The following is an 18,987-nucleotide window of genomic DNA, read 5'->3' as shown; positions in this document are numbered from 1 at the left end:
CGTCTGTAGTTTCTGACGTGGCGTTAGCACCTCTCTTATCGCGAGAGGATCCACGAAAGCTTCGAATTCCTTCTCTTGTCAAAACCAGAAGTTTTAGAACCTTACGCTGTCGCTAAAATGGGGTTAATATTTTACGCTCCTTCACATCCAGTTTCACACTGAGTTTGAATGGTGTTAGCTACCTTCACCGTTAGGGGAGGGCTGTATACCGCGAGTGATCTGTCTACACAGATCCGAGTAGGCGAGGAAATGCCTCTTATGGTTTAATCTTGATCTGCTCCTGGGCCTCACAGCTTGCTTGTTTCCAACTTGGCAAATACGTATGTTTATAGTGGTGAAACAAGATAAATTACTGTTTCAATAAGACGTATAAATGTTAAGAATTTGACTATACACCTTTTTAAACTGAAAAACACCTACCTTACAATTCATTATATTTTTGCATACCTTAGGTTAATTGCAAAGCACTATTTCAGCATTTCCGTTCTTCAACTAAACACACCTTCATTCCTATTCTAGTAGCTGCTGTTTAGTCCACACCAACAAAGGCACTTTTCAAAGGTAAGTATTCTTTATTACAGATCAAACAAACAAACAAACAAACATCCTCCCCAAAGCTTGAGTCTCATTGAAGTTAGTTAATGGCCATTCAGGCTAATGATGGCTGAGCATAATGCCCATCTGGTCCTTCTGGAAGCCCCTGACTTTTCTCCACCCCCTCAATTCCTGCCTCTCAATCTTCCTTGTAGTTTCGTAGTACCGGATTAGTTTGGTGCTGATGTAAATACATCAGTCTTACTTCTTTCTTGAAGTGTACATGATTCCTGTAAAAAGAGCTTCATGCAATGTGACCAACAAAACACAACAGGGATGAAATGAATCCAAGCTTTAAAATATCTACTTTGCCTGTTTTAAGATTTATTTTCATACTTTAGTTGCATCATGAAAACTCAAATACTTTTCAGAAAATCAATATTTTATATATCATATGGGAAAAATGGGACATGAACAAGGTAGCCTGAGGTTTAATACATACAGTAGCCTACTCACCATAGGGTTTTCTTAGACCTATGTAAATACTTGCAGACAAAAAGGCCCAATATTAAAATTGGTTATATTTCCTGGTTCCTAAACACTAAGGGAGTTAATGATGGAGCTGATATTTTTGAGTGCCATTCTGTGCTAGATCCATAACTTCTATTTAACTCTACACTATAGTTGAAATATCTTACAAGTACACAGAAAAGATGGTGGGAAGGGAGACAGCAATGTTGTTACTGCACTGATGCTTAAAGAAACAATAAGTGAACACAAAGTTTTAAAACATTAATGCTTGTGGAAAAGCAGGTTGGTTTAAAGGAGGATGAAGTTGCATGTGGCAAATTGTGAAAATGACGAAAGGGCTTTAGAGATTGATGGCCCTAGTTTTCAAATCTAATTTTTAAAATAAAGTTTATTTATTTCGAGAGGGAAAGGAAGCGTGAGTGGGAGAGGGGCAGAGGGAGAGGGAGAGAGAGAATCCCAAGCAGACTCTGCACTCCCAGTGAAGAGCCTGACATGGGGCTCAAACCTACGAACCCAGAGATCATGACCTGAGCCAAAGTCCAATGCTTAACCAACTGAACCATCCAGGCACCTCTCAAATCTAATTCTTATCAAACTGTCTTTCTTTTACTTATTTAGATGTGCCACTAAATTCAACCTGTCAACCTTGGTTGAGGCTACTGGGTAGGGATGGGATTCACAAAGGTGGAAAGAGAAGACCAAGATGGGCAAGAGAAATTTTCCTAAAATAGTTGGGAAGAATTGAAAGCAGAAGGAAGGGACTGAAGAAGAGATATGATATATATGTGTGCATGGGCAGGAGGGGACTGGTAGATATGTAAGATGATCTGTGAGCTTTGACAGAAATGTGATTAGGGGAAGAATTGGTGGATTACATGATATCTGTGCTACAAATCACTGGATGGCTTCTATTGCATTCAACAAGGACATTTTGAGAAGCTACTATGTGCCAGCTACTTTAAGAAGTGTTAGGGATACAGATAAAAATAATAAAATAGCTCTTGCTCAAATTTCTCACAGCTCTAAGGGGTGAGACTGTTATGCATATAGGTATACGAAGGCCATCCCAGCCTGCACTGAGTCAATGAGAAAACTCAGGCCAGCCTGGCTAACTAATGGGTTGGTCTGTCTGTTTCACTTGTCTATTACAATGTAACAAAACACTCTAAAAGTTAGTGCTTTAAGAGAACAGTGTATCCAGGGCACCTGGGTGGCTCAGTTGGTTCAGCGTCTAACCTGCTCAGGTCATGATCTTGCAGTTTGTGAGTTCGAGCCCCGAGTCAGGCTCTGTGCTGACAGCTCGGAGCCTGGAACCTGCTTCAAATTCTGTGTCTCCCTCTCTCTCTGCCCCTCCCCTGCTCACGCTCTGTCTCTCTCTGTCTCTCAATAATAAATAAATGTTAAAAAAAAATTAAAAGAACAATGTATTTGCTCACAAAACTGTAGTTTGGGTAGAGCTTAGCTGGAACAGCTGATCTCTGTTCCACATTGCATCTGCTGGAGATAGAAAGTCCCAAATGACTTCTTTAGTCCTATATCTCTGCCTCGCTGGTATGGTTGAATCAGCTGAAGGGTTGCTGGTACCTTCCTTTTCCTGTGGTGTAGCATCTCCATATGGCTAGGCTGAAATTTGACAAAACCTCTCTCCTTGACCAAACTTCTTTAGACAGGCTCCTCTGAGCTCTTGTCTTGACTGGCCTTGACCTTGGCCCGTGTTCTTTTTTTTTTTTTTTTTTTTTGCCTGCCCATCCCAGTTTTAGCAAGAATGCTGCTAAGTTAAATGTATCAGTCAGGGTTCTCCCGAGAGACAGAACTGTAAGATATATAGAGATATATGAGATTATTATAGGAATTGGCCCACACCATGGAGGCTGAGATATGCCACAATATGCTATCTGCAAGCTTGGAGAACGAGGAAAGCTGATGGTATAAATCAGCCTGAATCCAAAAGCCTGAGAACCAGGAGAGCTGATGGTGTAAGTCCCAGTTAGAATATCTGAGAAACGAGATCAGATATGGGAGGACAGGAGATGGAAGTCCCAGTTCAAGAAAAGAGAGAGAAAATGTGCCATTCCTCCCCTTTTTTTGTTCTATTTGGACTCTCAACAGATTAGATGATGCCTGCCCATATTGGTGGAGGCAGATATTTTTTACTCATTCCTCTGATTTGAATGCTAATCTCTTCCGGAAACATATTCACAGACACACCCTGCAATGTTTTAACAGCTATGTGGGTATCCCTTAGCCCAGTTAATTTGTCACAGAAAATTAACCATCAAAGTAAGTATGTTGAGCACCCCCCCTACTCTTGTTATCTGATCACCCTCAATATCTGATCAAATTCCTCATTCCCATCTCTGATAGTCCTTGGCCTGTCTTCAACAAGAATTTACCCTTAGAAATTTTCCATCTACTGAGGCCCTTACTCTGCCCTTTGGTTATAAATCTCCAACTGTCTTTGCTGCATTTGGAGTTGAACTGATATCTCTCCTCTAGTCCAGTATCCCTATTGCAGTAGCCTTGAAGTCTTCCTTACCATTTTTTTTTTTAACGTTTATTTATTTTTGAGAGAGAGAGAGACAGAGCATGAACGGGGGAGGGGCAGAGAGAGAGGGAGACACAGAATCGGAAGCAGGCTCCAGGCTCTGAGCCATCAGCCCAGAGCCTGACGCGGGGCTCGAACTCACAGACCACGAGATCGTGACCTGAGCTGAAGTTGGACGCTTAACCGACTGAGCCACCCAGGCGCCCCCTTCCTTACCATTTTAACAAGTGTCAGAGTAACTTTTTTCTTTAACAACTGCCTCATAGCATGGTAGTTTCAGGGCTTCTTACATAGTGGCTAGCTTCCTGCCGATGGCACAGTAGAAACTACCAGGCCTTTATAATGTCTGGTCTTGTAACTTCTTCCACATTTTATTGGTCAAAGCAGTCACAGGGCCAGCTCAGTAATAGATTCCCACATTGCAAAAAAGCATGTGGGATGGCAGATACTGCGCCATCTTTGAAAATATTATCTACCATAGTGTCAGAAGTTAATTTCTTTAAACAAAATTTTTTTTAATGTTTATTTTTGAGAGAGAGAAAGAGAGAGAGAGAGACACAGACAGAGTGCGAGCCGGGGAGGGGCAGCGAGAAAGAGGGAGATAGAATCTGAAGCAGGCTCCAGGTTGTGAGCTGTCAGCACAGAGCCCAATGCTGGGGTCAAACAAGTGAGATCATGACTGAAGTCGGTTGCTTAACTGACTGAGCCACCCCAGAAATCAATTTCTAAAGAACACAGAATCTGCCCTAGGATAACTAAAAGTTAAGTTCACCAACCTGACCTAACGAAAGAGCTTTCAGTCAGGGGGAAAACACAGAGCACAACGTGGTGTTTATGAGTAAGATTTGCCTACATGCCACATCCAGTCTCTGTTGGATTCATATCTATATCTTGGGATGGGAGGGTAGACTAGAGGCAAAATCTTTTTTATAATAAAACTGTTTCATTAAAAATCCTTTATGGCATTTGAACACAAGCACTCTTATGGGAAAATGTTGATACTGAGTGGTAGATAGGTGCTCTTTTCATTTCTAGAGGAACATAATGCAATGTCTGGGCACGAGGAACTCCTGACAGTACAGTCCGCATGTAGGCGCCACTAAGAGTCTGACTGGTGTCTGATGGAGGGCCATTTTAGTAGATATGGTTGATCTGAAGTTGGTGTTCAAGCCATAGTATGGCTTTGTCTCTGCCCCTGCAAAGTGAGAGAAAGGAGATGATGGGAAAGCAGCAATCAGGACCGAGATGACACGAGAACATGTATTGAACTGAAGACTGGAGATCAGTAAGATTCAATATTAAAAGACAGAGTTGTGGGAAAAAGACACGAAACTGGACTTATGCCAGTATAATTTCTTTATTTCAAGGATAACAACAAAACGCTACAATCACTAAGTTAGGAAATAAAAGTTATGTATAATGTAAACAAAACTCAGACTGATATTTGAACTTCTTAGCCACAGTAAACATTAGAATTTTTTTTGTTTTGCTTTTAATAAGTTTATTTATTTTGAGAGAAAGAGTGTGAGCAGGGGAGGGCCAGAGAGAGAGGAGGAGAGAGAATCCCAAGCAGGCTCCACACTGTCAGCACAGAGCCTGACATGGGGCTTGAACTCATGAACTGTGAGATCATGACCTGAGCCGAAATGAAGAGTTGGACTCTTAACTGACTGAGCCACCCAGGCACCCCAAACATAAGTTTTTTGAGGAAAAAGAATTGTGACCCAAATTATCCTTTGTGTGACAGCAAAAGAAAACAACTTTAAACAAGCAAGGATTTAGAAAGTATATCCTTAACTTAGCTTTTCTGGAAAAAAGTAACTATTTAAGGACATAGTCCAGTTAAGGCAAATCATATTAACATGAAGAATTGAAGATAGTGAAAGGCATGTAATACAGAGGAAACAGTGGTGAAAACTTACATCTAATTTATACTTAAATTCAAATAAATATTGATAGTGTGATGGTGAAGCCAGTTGCAATTGTTATGAAAAGATTCTGAAAAATAAAAATCAATGAGTACATTAATACTGGAACAGAGATTTTGCAAAGAACTTAGGGTTCCAACTGAAATAACGTATCTCCGTTTCTAAAATCATTTTAACTGCTGTATCATCAAGGTTTTCATATGACCCTGACTTCTCATTTTGCTGACTCCTCTTTCCTTTTGTCCTCTCCTATCTCTCTCTACTCCTCAGCCCCCACCCCACCCCCCGCCATTGCCTGGGTACCCCAAGAATCCCAAGTTCTTGCCTCTCATAAGCAAATCTGTTAAATTTTCTCTAACCCTCCCTCCAGGCTTGGCTTTATAGATCCCAAACCCATGAAGGTCCTCAGCTATAGAAAAGGACCGCTGAGAGCCTTCCTTTAACAAGGTCCACCCTGTCTGGAAGGAAGTTGTGGTTTTAAATAAAAACAGCTCCTTTTGTTTTGTATAGACCACGTCATCTGTCAAACACTGAGTCTCACTTGTTTTCATCGTTTTTTAATTTTCTATTTGTAATTTCATACATTTGATACTAAATCATTTGAAATTTAAAGAAAGTCCTAAGTGATATTAATCTCCTTTTCATTATATTTGCTCCCTTTTATCCAGAACTATACTGTCTGACATAAATTTGCATTAACTACTTTCTTTACATTTGCCTGTGCAAGTGTGGTTGTACTTGTAGTTTTATCCATTCTGGATCATTTTAGTGTGTCTTTTATTAATGACATATAGTTGGAGGACTTTTTTACTTGACTTCAACCTGAGAATAATTATTATATTTGTTTAATCCATTTATCATTTGGTACTATTCTGTCATTTTATGCTTCTTTGTGGCTAATTCTCCCCTATGTCTCCCATTCTTTGATCTTGTTCAAGTATTCTTAGTTGTTGTCTTTGGCTAGTGGTTTGGGTGGAAATTTTTATTTTTTAACATTGAGGTTACCATTAAACTAAAAAATTGACTTTGTATTTTTCTAAGTTAAAAGTAAAATAGGATCTATTGACACTGCCTACATAAAACTAGAAATTTAGCATGCTTTTATGTCTTCTCTACCTTGTAACTCGTTTCCCAATTTGGGTTAGAATAATCTGGAATTTAATGTTTAAATTATTAAACATTTCATCTTTTCAGTTTTATGTGGACATTAACACTGAGATTTATTATCAGTGTGGATTAGCATTATCAGATTAACTACAATTATTAACACATTTATTCAGCTTGAAAAGTTTTACTGCTCAAATTTTGTTTCCTTAACACTTTTCCATTTGTTTTAATTGTTTGGGCAGCAGGAATACTATGGCAAAACATCTCATGGTTTCTAGTTGCCCAATGCTTTCAAAGTGCCCCTCATGGATTTGGAGAGTTCATGTTTTATGAATCCAGCTTCCTCAATGGAGAAAACAAAACTTGAGCTCCCAGACTCTATACGTATACATGTGACGTAGCCTCTGCCAATCATGTCCACTCCAGCAAGACTTCAGTCCGCAAATGAGCAGCGTGAGGAAGATGTACCACATGTAATCTTGTTCTACAGCGGGTATGGTGTCAGATGGTTCTGGCGATTAGGGGAAGCAAGTGGATCTTTACTGAAGCAGTTTCACAGATAGTTGGGTATCTTTTCTGCTGTGGGGCTTCTGAGAATGATTTTCTGGCCCTCATACAGATCCCGTGAGCTACCTAGCATCCGTTAAATGAACGTCTTATCTTTTAGAGGTCTTGTTAACAGCTGTAAGGATCCTAAGTGATACAAGTATTTCAGATAAATTAAATGTTAATTCGGCTGGTTTCAAAATTCTTAGGTAATATTCCCATTCCCTTCCAAATACTGCACATATTATTGTATTGTTTTTTTCTTTTTTGGCATTTAGCATTGCAGAGAAATATGTTACTAATCTAATTTTTTCTTTTTCTTTTTTGTAGGCAGCCTATTCCTCTCTCCTCACAAATGTTTTTTAGAAAGTTTTCTCTATCTTTGAAATTAAAAAAAAAAAAAACTAAGGTATGTCTAAATGTGGTTTTCTGTTATTTTCAAGTTAACTCAGCCTAATGCTACAAGATATTTCAGTTCTAGCACTCAATCACCAACCAGTAATTTCCTTTGTGACTCTTATTTCAAATTGATTGGCTCAGTTCCCCGCCCCTTAAGCCAGGCAAGTCTTTGGTCACTAGCTGGTTGATGATGAGTCTCTCCTGGGGCAAGTATCCACCTCTGGTACAAATAGCCATGGTCAGGGTACATGGGCTGCATACATGATTCAGTGGTCAACAGTTGGGCTAAGTGCTTAGATTCCAAAAGGTGGTGTAGGTACCATTTAGCATCATTGTCAATAGTTACTTTTCACTAATGTTGCTTTATATTCAATGGTCACTTTCACTAGTATACAGCATGATGAGTATTTTTAATTAAAAAAAGTAACAATCACATAACTTAAAATAAGTGAATAGTCACAAATGTAGAGAAAGAATAATCCTGAATATCAGAAGAAAGAAAGTGTATTTAGCACCAAGAACAATACAATACATGTAGAACATACAGGTTGAAAGAAGCATCAATGGTCTAAAAAAACCAGAATATAATTTTATAGACCACAGGACAGAGTTAGGAGAATGGCAGGAAAATGATGTGGTCTGTACAGGAGTTAAAGTCCATACTTTTTTAACACTACAAAGTAGTATTTTAAAGTCAACATAGTATGAGGGAATTAGACATTAAAAAATAATTTATATTCTCTATTTCAGATACTTTTGAAAAATTATTTGGTAAATTTTAATAATATGACTACTCAAATATTCTTCAGCTCTTGGCAACTTACCTTTTGCATTTCTGGCACTCTGTTCTTTTCGTATTTTAGATACAAAAACACTACGTGATAACCTGAATTCAGATAACAGTGCAGCTGGCTCCCATCCTCAGCAAAAGCCTCATCCCTTGCATATTTTATGGGAAAAACTTTTTTTTACTTACAGTGCTATTTGTTTCTTTTGGGCTTACCCTTCATTTCATTATTTCCCTCTCATTAACGTTCCATTTAGTACTCAGGTAATTTGGAAATTTTATTCTCAAATAGCAATTTGCCACAGTTAATTGGCTGTTAATCACTCCCACAGTATATTAGCAAGTCAGGCACATTATCTTTTCATCTAAAATAATTGTCAACTTCAAAGTTCCCTTTTCATAGTCTGTCCCAATCTTACTGCAAATCCAAACTATGTACTTGCTGAAATTTGCCTTTTCAATAACTTTGTTCCAAAGGGAACATAAGCCAATTTCTCAGAAATAGTCATTGTGTTTAGAATTAATTCATGTCTGCTAAATTTGTCTATTATTGGGAGTGGAGATGGATGGGCTGTATCAGATTTTATAGCTTAGCATTCATGCCTAAAGCAGGGGAAAGTTTATTTGTTGGAATACTTTGTCAGATTAAAAGGTCCGGTTGAGAGGAATAGCTAGAACTGAAGGCAATCACTCAAGGAGCTTCATCGTAACTTAGTCACTCGATCTCAAAGTATGGTTGCCAGACCAGCAGCATCAAGCAACACCTCACCCCTTCTTAGAATCGCAAATTCTTGGGCCCTGTTCAGAATGAGCCATTTCGGGGTGTGGCTCTGCTGCGTCTTAATAAGCACTTCTGGTAACTCAGATGCAGTCCAGTTTGAAACCCACCGCCTTGGGAGTTGTTTGCTGCAGTGGGAAGCTAGATGGGGCACTGCCCCCTGCTTCTCTCAACAGGTATCATAACTCTTATTCTCTACACTGCGCTGTTACCATTTTCAACAAGCATATACTGGGACCATCTGGCCTGCTATCAGTTATGGCAGCACACTGCAAACTTCTAGAAGTAGAATTGAAGGTTGCCCCTTTCCTAATTCAGAGCTGTTCAAACTGAAGAGTCTCATATAGCAACTTTTTCCTCCACAGGCAATGTCGATTGACAGGACCATCTGACAGTAGGTGTTGCTTACAGTACTTCTTGAGCTTTCTGGCAGGTGGAAGACATCTTTTTTTTTCGTTCCCAGCATTGATGGTTTTTTTTTTTTTTTAATTTTTCTTCCTTGAAAAAGGCAATTTTATTCTAATCGATTTACATCCCATCTCTTTCCATAAAAGTACTTGAAGTGCTCATAAAAACTGGCATGCAGTAGTTCAAAAAAATAGAAAATCAGGACTAAAAGAGCAAGGAAATATGACCTATATGTGCGTATCCCTGTTGGAGAAGGCAGCCTTTGAGAAATACATCAACTATTATTATTATTATTATTCACAATCGATCGATTCATTTAGATAAAATGACAAAAATTTAAATGTAGATATATTCCAAAGATCAGTAAATTGAAGTGTTTGCAAAGTGGGACAGTGGAAAGAGTATGGGCTTTAGAGGATTTACTGGCATTGATAAACACATGTAAGGGGTACATAACCACATGTGATTTCAGGGGCATCAAGCAGATGTGCTTACTCCTTCTCAACCACTTTTCCCAGTATCCCCACTGTACCTAAATATCTTTTCTCTTCCCCCAAAGCAGAATGCATGAATTTTATCACTAAAAGTAAATTTTCATTTATTCAGTATGTGAGCATTTATCATTTTCACCCTCTGATCATTCAGGACAAATTCTGGGAAGATAAAATATGTTAATATGTGTATTAGTTATCTTACTTCATGAAGGAGGCTCTCCCTGCTCTGTGAAGAAGGGGGCAATGGCACATGTACCCCATAACTCTACCCACCAGAAACAGTATTCCTTAACAGGCAGAGGTTTTTAAATTGTCTTTTGAATCTCATAGTGGTGTTAAACCTTTGAAGTTCCGTGTGATTTGCATTTTCTGAGCATGGCAAAATGCTGATTACAATCAGCTGCTGGAATTTTGCCCCAACATATAGGGTGATAAAAGGTGTTCATTCCAGACCCAGTAGCAACAGAGGGTAGATGAAGGGACAAGACAGTTACACTGCAAGACAGGCATGGAAGAGACTACTTATACCTAAGAATAATCAATACAATTTTCAAGTAAAGAGACTATTAAGAAAAAAGAAATACTCTATGTGGGCCTATTATGTTCAACGTCCAGTCCTGTGCTAGGTAGTGCACATTGCTATTCCATGAATCTGTTTTAAATCAACCCCAGTGGAGTAAGAAAAAATATTAAACACCAGGAGTGCTAAGCTAATCTCATATAAGAATAGTAAGTTTCAGGAATGGTTAAGTGCCAATGCATGGAATGGTTAAATGTCAACAGTTAGCTTCAATTGTTTTTATTACAGTAAGAGGAATTTTACTCTTAATGCATAGAATTTGAAGAAAAAATTTATATAAGCTTTTAAAAGAGGCCTTTTTAACAATTATTAATACAAACATGAAATAAGACCCTTCAAACAAATACCAATTTCAGTAACAGTTTACATACAGCAATAATTTATTCTGAAATGTTCATTTAGTTTCTGTTGAGACACGATTCATGTCTCATTAATAAAAGAGCAGCCATCTCACCTCAAATACCAGAATATACAACAAGTTACAGCATAGCAAAATTCTACCTACTTTCAGATAAAATCTAGTTCAGGTAAAATAGTTTCATTCAATGTTTTACAGTTACACAGATTTTTTGATTTTTTTTGTTTGTTTTGAGCACAAAATAGTGTAAATTGTTACACTGTAGCTATCTATATGCACATAATTTGACCACAGAACTGTTAATCATTACTTCTGAAATTGAACCATCAGTTTCACTCATGCAGTAAAGCAAAGCAGGCTGGGTAAACTTGTTCATCGGGAACCATATTACTGTGAATTTCACAGCCACATGATTAATTATAATGTTAGATGGATTCACAAGGACTAAAACAGAATGGTTTTTTGCATAAATACCAATTTCTCCCTGATGTAAGTTTAGTCAGTTTATAATCTAGAAATGATTGAGAACAGCAATATATCATATCCTCTATCTGTAGTGTTCATTATTTTAAGACAAGCAATAATTAAAGTATGATGGGATGGGATGCTACTTAAATACATGTAAAACATACTGTACAAATATACTTGCCTTTACCATTTTTTTTCCTAACTATCAAGAGTGCCTCCCAAAATATGACCAGTGAAGACAAAGTATACTATCAAATATGGCTTCCAGAACAAAAACTCTCTAACAATCAAACCTATTTACAAAATTTTTCAGTCTTTTAAAGTTTCATCTGAAACAAGATTTCTACATAGCAGTTGTAATTAACACATAATTTTCTTAGTTTCATCATTCCAGCTCTTTTAAACAGATGTCACAAGGTAAGACCCAGAATGGCGCTTAGGACTTTGAGTTCCACTGGATTCTGTGCTGTCAGTTTTTGAATCTCGTTTCTTCGTGTTGTTGTTCACTGGTGTCGGGATCTGAGATGGCCGAGCTGAAGTGCTATCTGCGCTGCTTTTCCTAGGGCTTGGATTGTAGTTAAAAGGAGTCACTCTGGCAGCAACAGTCCCACTAGGTGAACTGTGCTTGCTTGAATTGCTAGAACTGAAAGGGGTACGCTCAGCTATGGAACTTTCATTAGTCTCTGACACAGGGACAGGGTTACTTTGTCCCGGTTTAGCCTCAGTTCCTTTTTGGTCTGGGGCATCTACCTGAATAAAGGAGTTCAGGCGGTTTTCCAAACCCATGGTGCGTATGGGAGCACTGCCATTACCCACGTTTTGTTTTCCCTGATTATCTTTTGAATCTTTAGCGTTTGGATTTCCCTTTTCTGAAACAGTGTCAATCACGGGGGGAGTATTTCCTGTTGGGGATCTTCCGGATCTAGGGTTGTTGATGGGACAGTCCTCAATTCTCACCCAAACATCTTCTGTTTTAGAAACAGCAGGTGCCATTTGATAAATCAGAGTCTTTGATTCAGCACCGTTTGCAGCACCTGAGGAAGTGGTCTGAGAGGTACTATTTGTGGGAGAAATCTCATTTTCTTTTATTTTTCTCCATGTTCCTTTTGTGGATACTTGGTTTTCTTTAGTTTGTTTGGTTCCTGAAACAGAGTTCACATGTTTTTCATCTTCACTTTTTGCTTTTTCACTGGATTCTGATGAAGCAGAAAGAATTGAGGATGAACTTCCAGTTCTTCTCCAAGTGCTTACTCGTGGAAGGGATGATGAATGTTTGCTGTGCTCACGTTTCCAGGTTCCTGACCTATTAATTGGAAGTCTAGAAGGACTTTCAGAATGGGAGCGTGCTATATCATGGCGCTTTGCTGGTCTTCCATCATTATACTCTATGGTGGGACTGAGATTAGGTGGGAGTTTTCGCCATCCACCAGACTGAACAGATGAATGTGTGGACAGAGACATATCAGGAAGGGAAGGACTTAAAACTGGAGTCTGTGCCTGGGACCTAGTGGGAGAATCTGGTCTAGAAGATGGAGAAAGAGATTCAAATGAAGCAGATTCCTCCAATTTTCTCCTTAGGGTTGGGCTTGGAGCTTCTTTGATGAAAGTTGACTGGCGTACTAATACAGGTCTCTCTGACCTATCAGATTCACTTCCACTTGATTTAGTTGAGGACATTCTAGAAAGTTCTACCTTTTTATTGGATCCATTCCCATTATTCATCTGATTTAGTCCTTTGGAGGCAGACTCACTTCTTGGGATACTACTGCCATTCTTGGATAAACCCGTTTGTTTGGTAAGGTTCTGCTGGCTCATCTGTCTGCCTGGAGATGTGTATGACATCTTCCCAGAACCTGAGGACTTAGTTGAAGCAGTACTAGGGGATGAAGTCCTTGGCAACTGGGATAATTTATTAGGAGGGCTTATTCCATTTCGACCAGGAGAAATTGAGTTCCGCCCCGGAGACTGCATAGGTCTACTTAATGGTTGTTGGGCAGGTCTTGAAGGAGTGGAATCTCTAGATCCTGATCTAGAAGACCCTTTATTTGCTCCAGCTGGTTGGGATGTCTGCCTGGTAACAGGGCTTAATTCTGACTTCACAGATGGCTTGGTTCCTCTAGGAGAAGTGGTGGCTGGCTGACCTTCACTAGGGCTTTTGGAGGCTGGAGTCTTAAGGGGTGGGCCTTTTTTAGAAACTGGACTTGTACTTGAAGAGCTATTTCGAACTCCTGGAATATGAATCATTGTCCTGCCCCGAGAGATTGAAGGCATGTTTGTTTGAAGAGGCTGTTTCATTTGGCTTGAAATTTCCGAATTAGAACGAACTTTTCCGGTAATTAAACTTCTATAAACTTTTTTTCCTCCTTTGATTCCTTTATTTTCAGATTCTATCTTTTTAGTTTCCAATGTACTCTTCTCCCCAGGTTTTAGAATTCGTGGGCCCTTATTACTTGTAAAGGGTTTTTCCTCTTGATCAGGTGTAAGATGAAATGGTGATCCCAGGGAGATCCCTGATTTCAGTGAAAGGATGGAATCTGAGTCAGATGATGCCTGTCTAGATAAACATGCAGCAGCAGCAGCTTGATGTAAACTACTTACTATGGAATTTGCACCTTCCTGAATAGCTTTCCAATCAAAATTTTCTGAATCCGGGGATAAACCATGTTCTGAATCTGGTCTCTGTATATCTTTCAAATCAAGTGTCAAATCTTCTGCCAACATGCCACTCATATTTCTGGGACTATGCTTTTCATTATCACCCTTCAGTCTTGAAGGCTTTTTCTTTTTTGGCATTGCAGAACTTATACATTCCTGCAACAGGTCATCTTCAGAATCAATACTAAGAGAACTGAGAGAACTATTTCGTGAGAAACAAACAGGGGTATCTTCAACATGAAATGATTTAGGAGCATAACCTGATGCCTGAGGTTTACTGGGTTCTCCCTGTGAGTCAGGGGGCTCTGTCTCTTTGACAGGTTCACCTTCTTTGTTATTGTTGTTTTCTTGATCAATGTCACTAAGAGAACTTAAAGAGGAATTTCGAGAAAAGCACACCGGAGTATTTTCAATAGCAAAATTTTGTAATTTTTCATCAGTTGCTGCTCCCCTGTCTGGAATGTCTTTGGATGACTGCGGAAAAGTGGACTGCTTCTGCAGCATGGGTTTAGACTGACCTCGATTTATTGGATGTTTTGTAACAGCTTGTGTCTTATTAGCTGATTGTTGGCTAGAGGTTAGTTCTGTGTGGCTGGTAACTTTAGCTTCTAATTCTTTATTTTCTTTCCCCTTTCTTAATTCAGCCTTTTCTCTAGAAAGGTCGACATCATCATCATCAAAATCTAGAGAACTCAAAGAATCATTTCGTGAAAAACAGTATGGAGTTCCTTCAATGGGAGTGTAATGATGAGGTGAATCAAAAGTAAAACTTCCTCTGACTCGATCTTCATTATTTGGTAGCTTATCATTGAAGTCCTTGGAATTATTTTTCAGGTTCTGTTTCTTTGAATCTTTGTTGTCTGAGAAAGTTCTTTCAGCATTTAAATTATTTTTTGAGTCTGTATTTTTTCTTACACGTGTCCTATATTCAGTATTTTGTGGTATAGGTTTTACTGGTGAAGTAGGTTTCTTTTTCTTACCATCTAACTGATTTTTGTTAGCTCCAGATGAAGACATAGATGCTTGTTGGACCTGGTCCATTATCTTCTTCACACGGAAAGGCTTGTGACTTTTTCCTTTGGGCATGGCAGAGTTAATGCATTCTGCAAGAATATCACCTTCTTCTGTTTTATTGTCATCCAGTTCAGATATAGTTGCAGATGGGGTTTTTACTCTTTGAGCCTCATCTGTACTTCTGCCTTCTGTAGGAATGGTATCTCGTTTTTCAAATTCACCGGACTGTGCTCCTGCTCTAACCCCTTCTCCAGCAGCTAACTCATTTGGAGGAGATTCTATTGTTAGATCACTTAAAGATGTAGCTGTGGAAAAGTTTATAGGTGTCCCTTCTACACAATACACCCGTGGCATATCATCTCCTGGTGTAAAACTAACATGTTTTTGTGCCTGTAACCTGTTTTGTGATGGAAGAAGTTTATACACAGGGAGTTGACTTGGTTTCCTTGCCACAGGTGGAGGTAATTTTGGAGCAGTCTGGGCTGGTTTTTTGGCTTTACGTGAAGATTTTGTTGGCATGGCAGAAATAATACATTCTTCTAATATTTCAATATCATCATCATCTGAGTCATCTAACAGATCTTTTTCAGAATCAGTAGGTTTTTCTGCTTCTTTTACCTGGCTTTCATTTGCTTCTTCAGGCTGCTCAGATTCGGTTTCATTCCCATTGTCATTTTCCTGAACTGGAGGCATTATTCTTAATTCCACATCTTTCTGTATAAATGGCTCATCGAGGCTCAGAGCACTCAGGCTAGATGAACAAGAAAATCCATCTGGAGTACTTTCTGTGGCAAAATGTAAGAGAGTATCAGCATCTGGAAGCACCTGGACTCTCTGTACTGCAGCATTTACAGCAGCTTGCTTCGGTCCACTCTCTCTCTTTTCCGCAGTAGGGGCTTTGTTTTTAGGTACCTCTCGCTTACTCTGAACTGTCTGAGGAGGAGGAGGAGGAGGGGTTTTACTTCTGCTTGGTGGCATGGTTTGTCCAGGGCTATCTGGAAGGTCACTGGGGCTTATAATGCCACTTACCATTCCACTGCAGGGTTCACTCTGAACGGAGCTGGCAATCGAACGACTCTCAAAACTATCAAGTGAACTGACAGAAGTGCATCTGCTAAACATGAGTGGAGTCTCCTGAACGTAGTGCTCTGGTGGACTTTTAGGTGTCTGAGCACCACTTTTTGATGGAGATTTGGCCCCTGAAGAAAATTCAACAGCTTTATGCCTGGTCGATTCTGCAGATAAACCAGAAGCCTGAAGTCTGCTGGATTTGGTTCTAATGTGCTGTGACACTGTTGGAACTTCACTCACAGACTCTTCTGTTGATCTAGTCCCACTGTTTTCTTTTATTTCTGCTATTTGTAGAGTATTAGCAGAATCTGTTTCCTGTGTTGTCTGATCACATCCTATTTCATCTTCGGCCGATGACAAAGAGGATAGTGAACTGCAGCGTGAAAAACATATTGGGGTATCCTCTACACAGTAAGTCTGTATTGTTTCTTGGTTGATAGAGGGAACTTTGCAGGAGGTGGCTTTTGGGGTCTGACCATTTCTGCTTTGTGTGGAACTTGGATGGTGCTGATTCTGCCTCTTGGCATTAGATGAAGGTGTGGATGTATTCTCACTGCTTGAAGAGATGTGTTCAGTTTTAGTGCTTTGTCCAGATGAACTCTTTGAGAATGAAAATGGTGGTTTCTGTGAGGCAGGAATGTCTGTGGCATATTTTAAACTATAATCGATAGGCTGATCCACATGATGTTTCTCTTCATTATACTTTATGCTATAATTTGTTGGTCTCTCTTCTTCTTCATGCTGCTCTTCCTCGGAGTAACGTTCACTATAGTTCGTTGGCTTATCATCTTCATAGTCATCTTCCTGACACAAAGACTGGTTTACATTTTGATTAATTCCATGATTGGAACTTACTCGATTTGTTTCTGAACCATTGGCTCCTCTTGACCTATATGGGGAAACACATTCCTGCTGTCCAAAATGTGGCTGAAACTTGAGATGTTTATCATCAGTGCTCTCAGTATATACCGGATAAGTTGTGCTTTGACTTCTTGATTGTCTTTGCTCACTCTGTTTTATTTCATCTTCTATTATATGTTTGGGTCTTGCCCATCTTTCATTCTGTGAAGGGCTTTGCCTTCCGGAGTTCAACTGCTCATCTGAATATTTAAGACTATAATTTATTGGTGTATCTAGTTCTCCATCATTATCATCCATATGATTTGCACTATGTATTTTATGGGCTAGGTCAGCTGGATACTGACCATAGCTGCAAAATTTACTTTCATCATCTTCAGAATAGGATTCAATGGAAGGCTTCATCTGACCTCTTTTACCATAACCATCACTACTACTGACACTATTTAAACTATCATTTGAAGATCTCTTATATTCCAATTTGGCATAAGGCATAGGACATGTCCTATTTGAATTTTCTGACTTAGTGAAGTTGTAAGTGTTTGCATGTGTGTGGGCAGTGGAGCTTCTTCTTAGTGCATTCCTCTCATCTGTCCCACAATGTAACTCGCCAGTAGACCCAGAACTTCTATCTTCCTGGGAGGTATGAATGGCTGATACTTCTTCCATGACTTTGGCAATCTGGGCTGCAGTGGTGGAAATCTGCAAACCTCGCTTTGAAGAAGTGCCTGGATTTTCTGTTGCTGGGTGGTAGTTGCCTAGGCTAATTCCTCGTTCTCTCTCCAAACTTCTATCTTTTTCAGAACGAGAACTGTCTAAACTTCCTCTTGATGAAGAGGAGCTGGGCAACACTGTAGTATTTAAATATGGTGAAAGGACAGTCATGTTTCCAGTATTAAAATTGTCTGATCTATTATCATCATGTCGATTGGTGTCAAAAACATAGTCACCATAAAGATTTGGCTTGTGTCGTTGCTTACTACGATGAGATGCCTTGGGACTTAAATTGTCAATATTGTCAAAAGTTTCTGATAAATGCTGAGCATCTAATTCTGCTTCTAGGGCTTTTTGTTTCCTGACATGAAGAGATGGCAAGCTTGAACCAGGAGACATTATATTGGCATCCTTATACTTTGCAGGTCTATTTGCCATGAGATTCCTTAAAGCTGCAGCGCTTCCCATAGCAATCATTTTGTGCTTTGAATGAATGAGGTTCTTGAGCATGCTGACTGCCCCCATGTCCCATAATGCTTCCTGGTCTTTAGGATTTCTTGCTGAGAGATTCCACAAGGTTCCACATGCATTACTGACTATTGTCAAACTGTGAGATTTCAAGTGTTGTAATAAGGTTTGCAGGCAGTTGTTCTCTCTTAGGATTTGCCTGAAATAAAAAGAAGAGATCCCAAAATTAAGGTAAAAATCTGCTTATTATAACAATAAATAAAAGGTTAGAAAACAAATTTAAATCTAAAGATAACTACTAAAACTGATTAATAGGCACAATAAAACTGCACCAATTTATACTACAAATTTCAAGCGTTTCACATCTCCATTTGTTCCTAGTTCGTTTAATGTTTATTGTTTAAAAATACTCATCTGTCAGGGGGCGCCTGGGTGGCGCAGTCGGTTAAGCGTCCGACTTCAGCCAGGTCACGATCTCACGGTCCGTGAGTTCGAGCCCCGCGTCAGGCTCTGGGCTGATGGCTCGGAGCCTGGAGCCTGTTTCCGATTCTGTGTCTCCCTCTCTCTCTGTCCCTCCCCCGTTCATGCTCTGTCTCTCTCTGTCCCAAAAATAAAAATAAACGTTGAAAAAAAAAAAAAAAATTTAAAAAAAAAAAAAAAAAAATACTCATCTGTCAGACTAAAAGAAGTGTTAATTTTAACACATTCTGTATTTCCTATTCTGACCCAATAGCCTTTAAAATT

General features: G+C 39.2%; 1 protein-coding gene and 1 long non-coding RNA gene across 6 annotated transcripts in view; one reads left to right on the top strand and one right to left on the bottom strand.

The window, feature by feature from the left end:
• Positions 1–112: 112 nt before the first annotated feature.
• On the top strand, positions 113–7,682 carry LOC122224029. Its single transcript, XR_006204630.1, has 3 exons — positions 113–320; positions 453–561; positions 7,522–7,682. It is a non-coding gene; the product is annotated as an uncharacterized LOC122224029 (long non-coding RNA).
• Positions 7,683–10,840: 3,158 nt separating this feature from the next.
• APC (APC regulator of WNT signaling pathway) overlaps positions 10,841–18,987 on the bottom strand; it is a 149,042-nt gene continuing 140,895 nt past the window's right edge. For all 5 annotated transcript variants that reach the window (XM_042945219.1, XM_042945234.1, XM_042945245.1 and 2 more), the window contains one exon: positions 10,841–18,442. In XM_042945219.1, coding sequence (XP_042801153.1) covers positions 11,863–18,442 — 6,580 coding nt within the window. In that variant the 3' untranslated portion in view covers positions 10,841–11,862. The remainder of the gene's footprint in view (positions 18,443–18,987) is intronic.

This window comes from Panthera leo, chromosome A1, assembly GCF_018350215.1.
Source record: "Panthera leo isolate Ple1 chromosome A1, P.leo_Ple1_pat1.1, whole genome shotgun sequence".
Classification (NCBI taxonomy): Eukaryota; Metazoa; Chordata; class Mammalia; order Carnivora; family Felidae; genus Panthera; species Panthera leo.
Note: the sequence above shows the minus strand (reverse complement) of the source record. Positions and strands in the feature narration are given on the sequence as shown.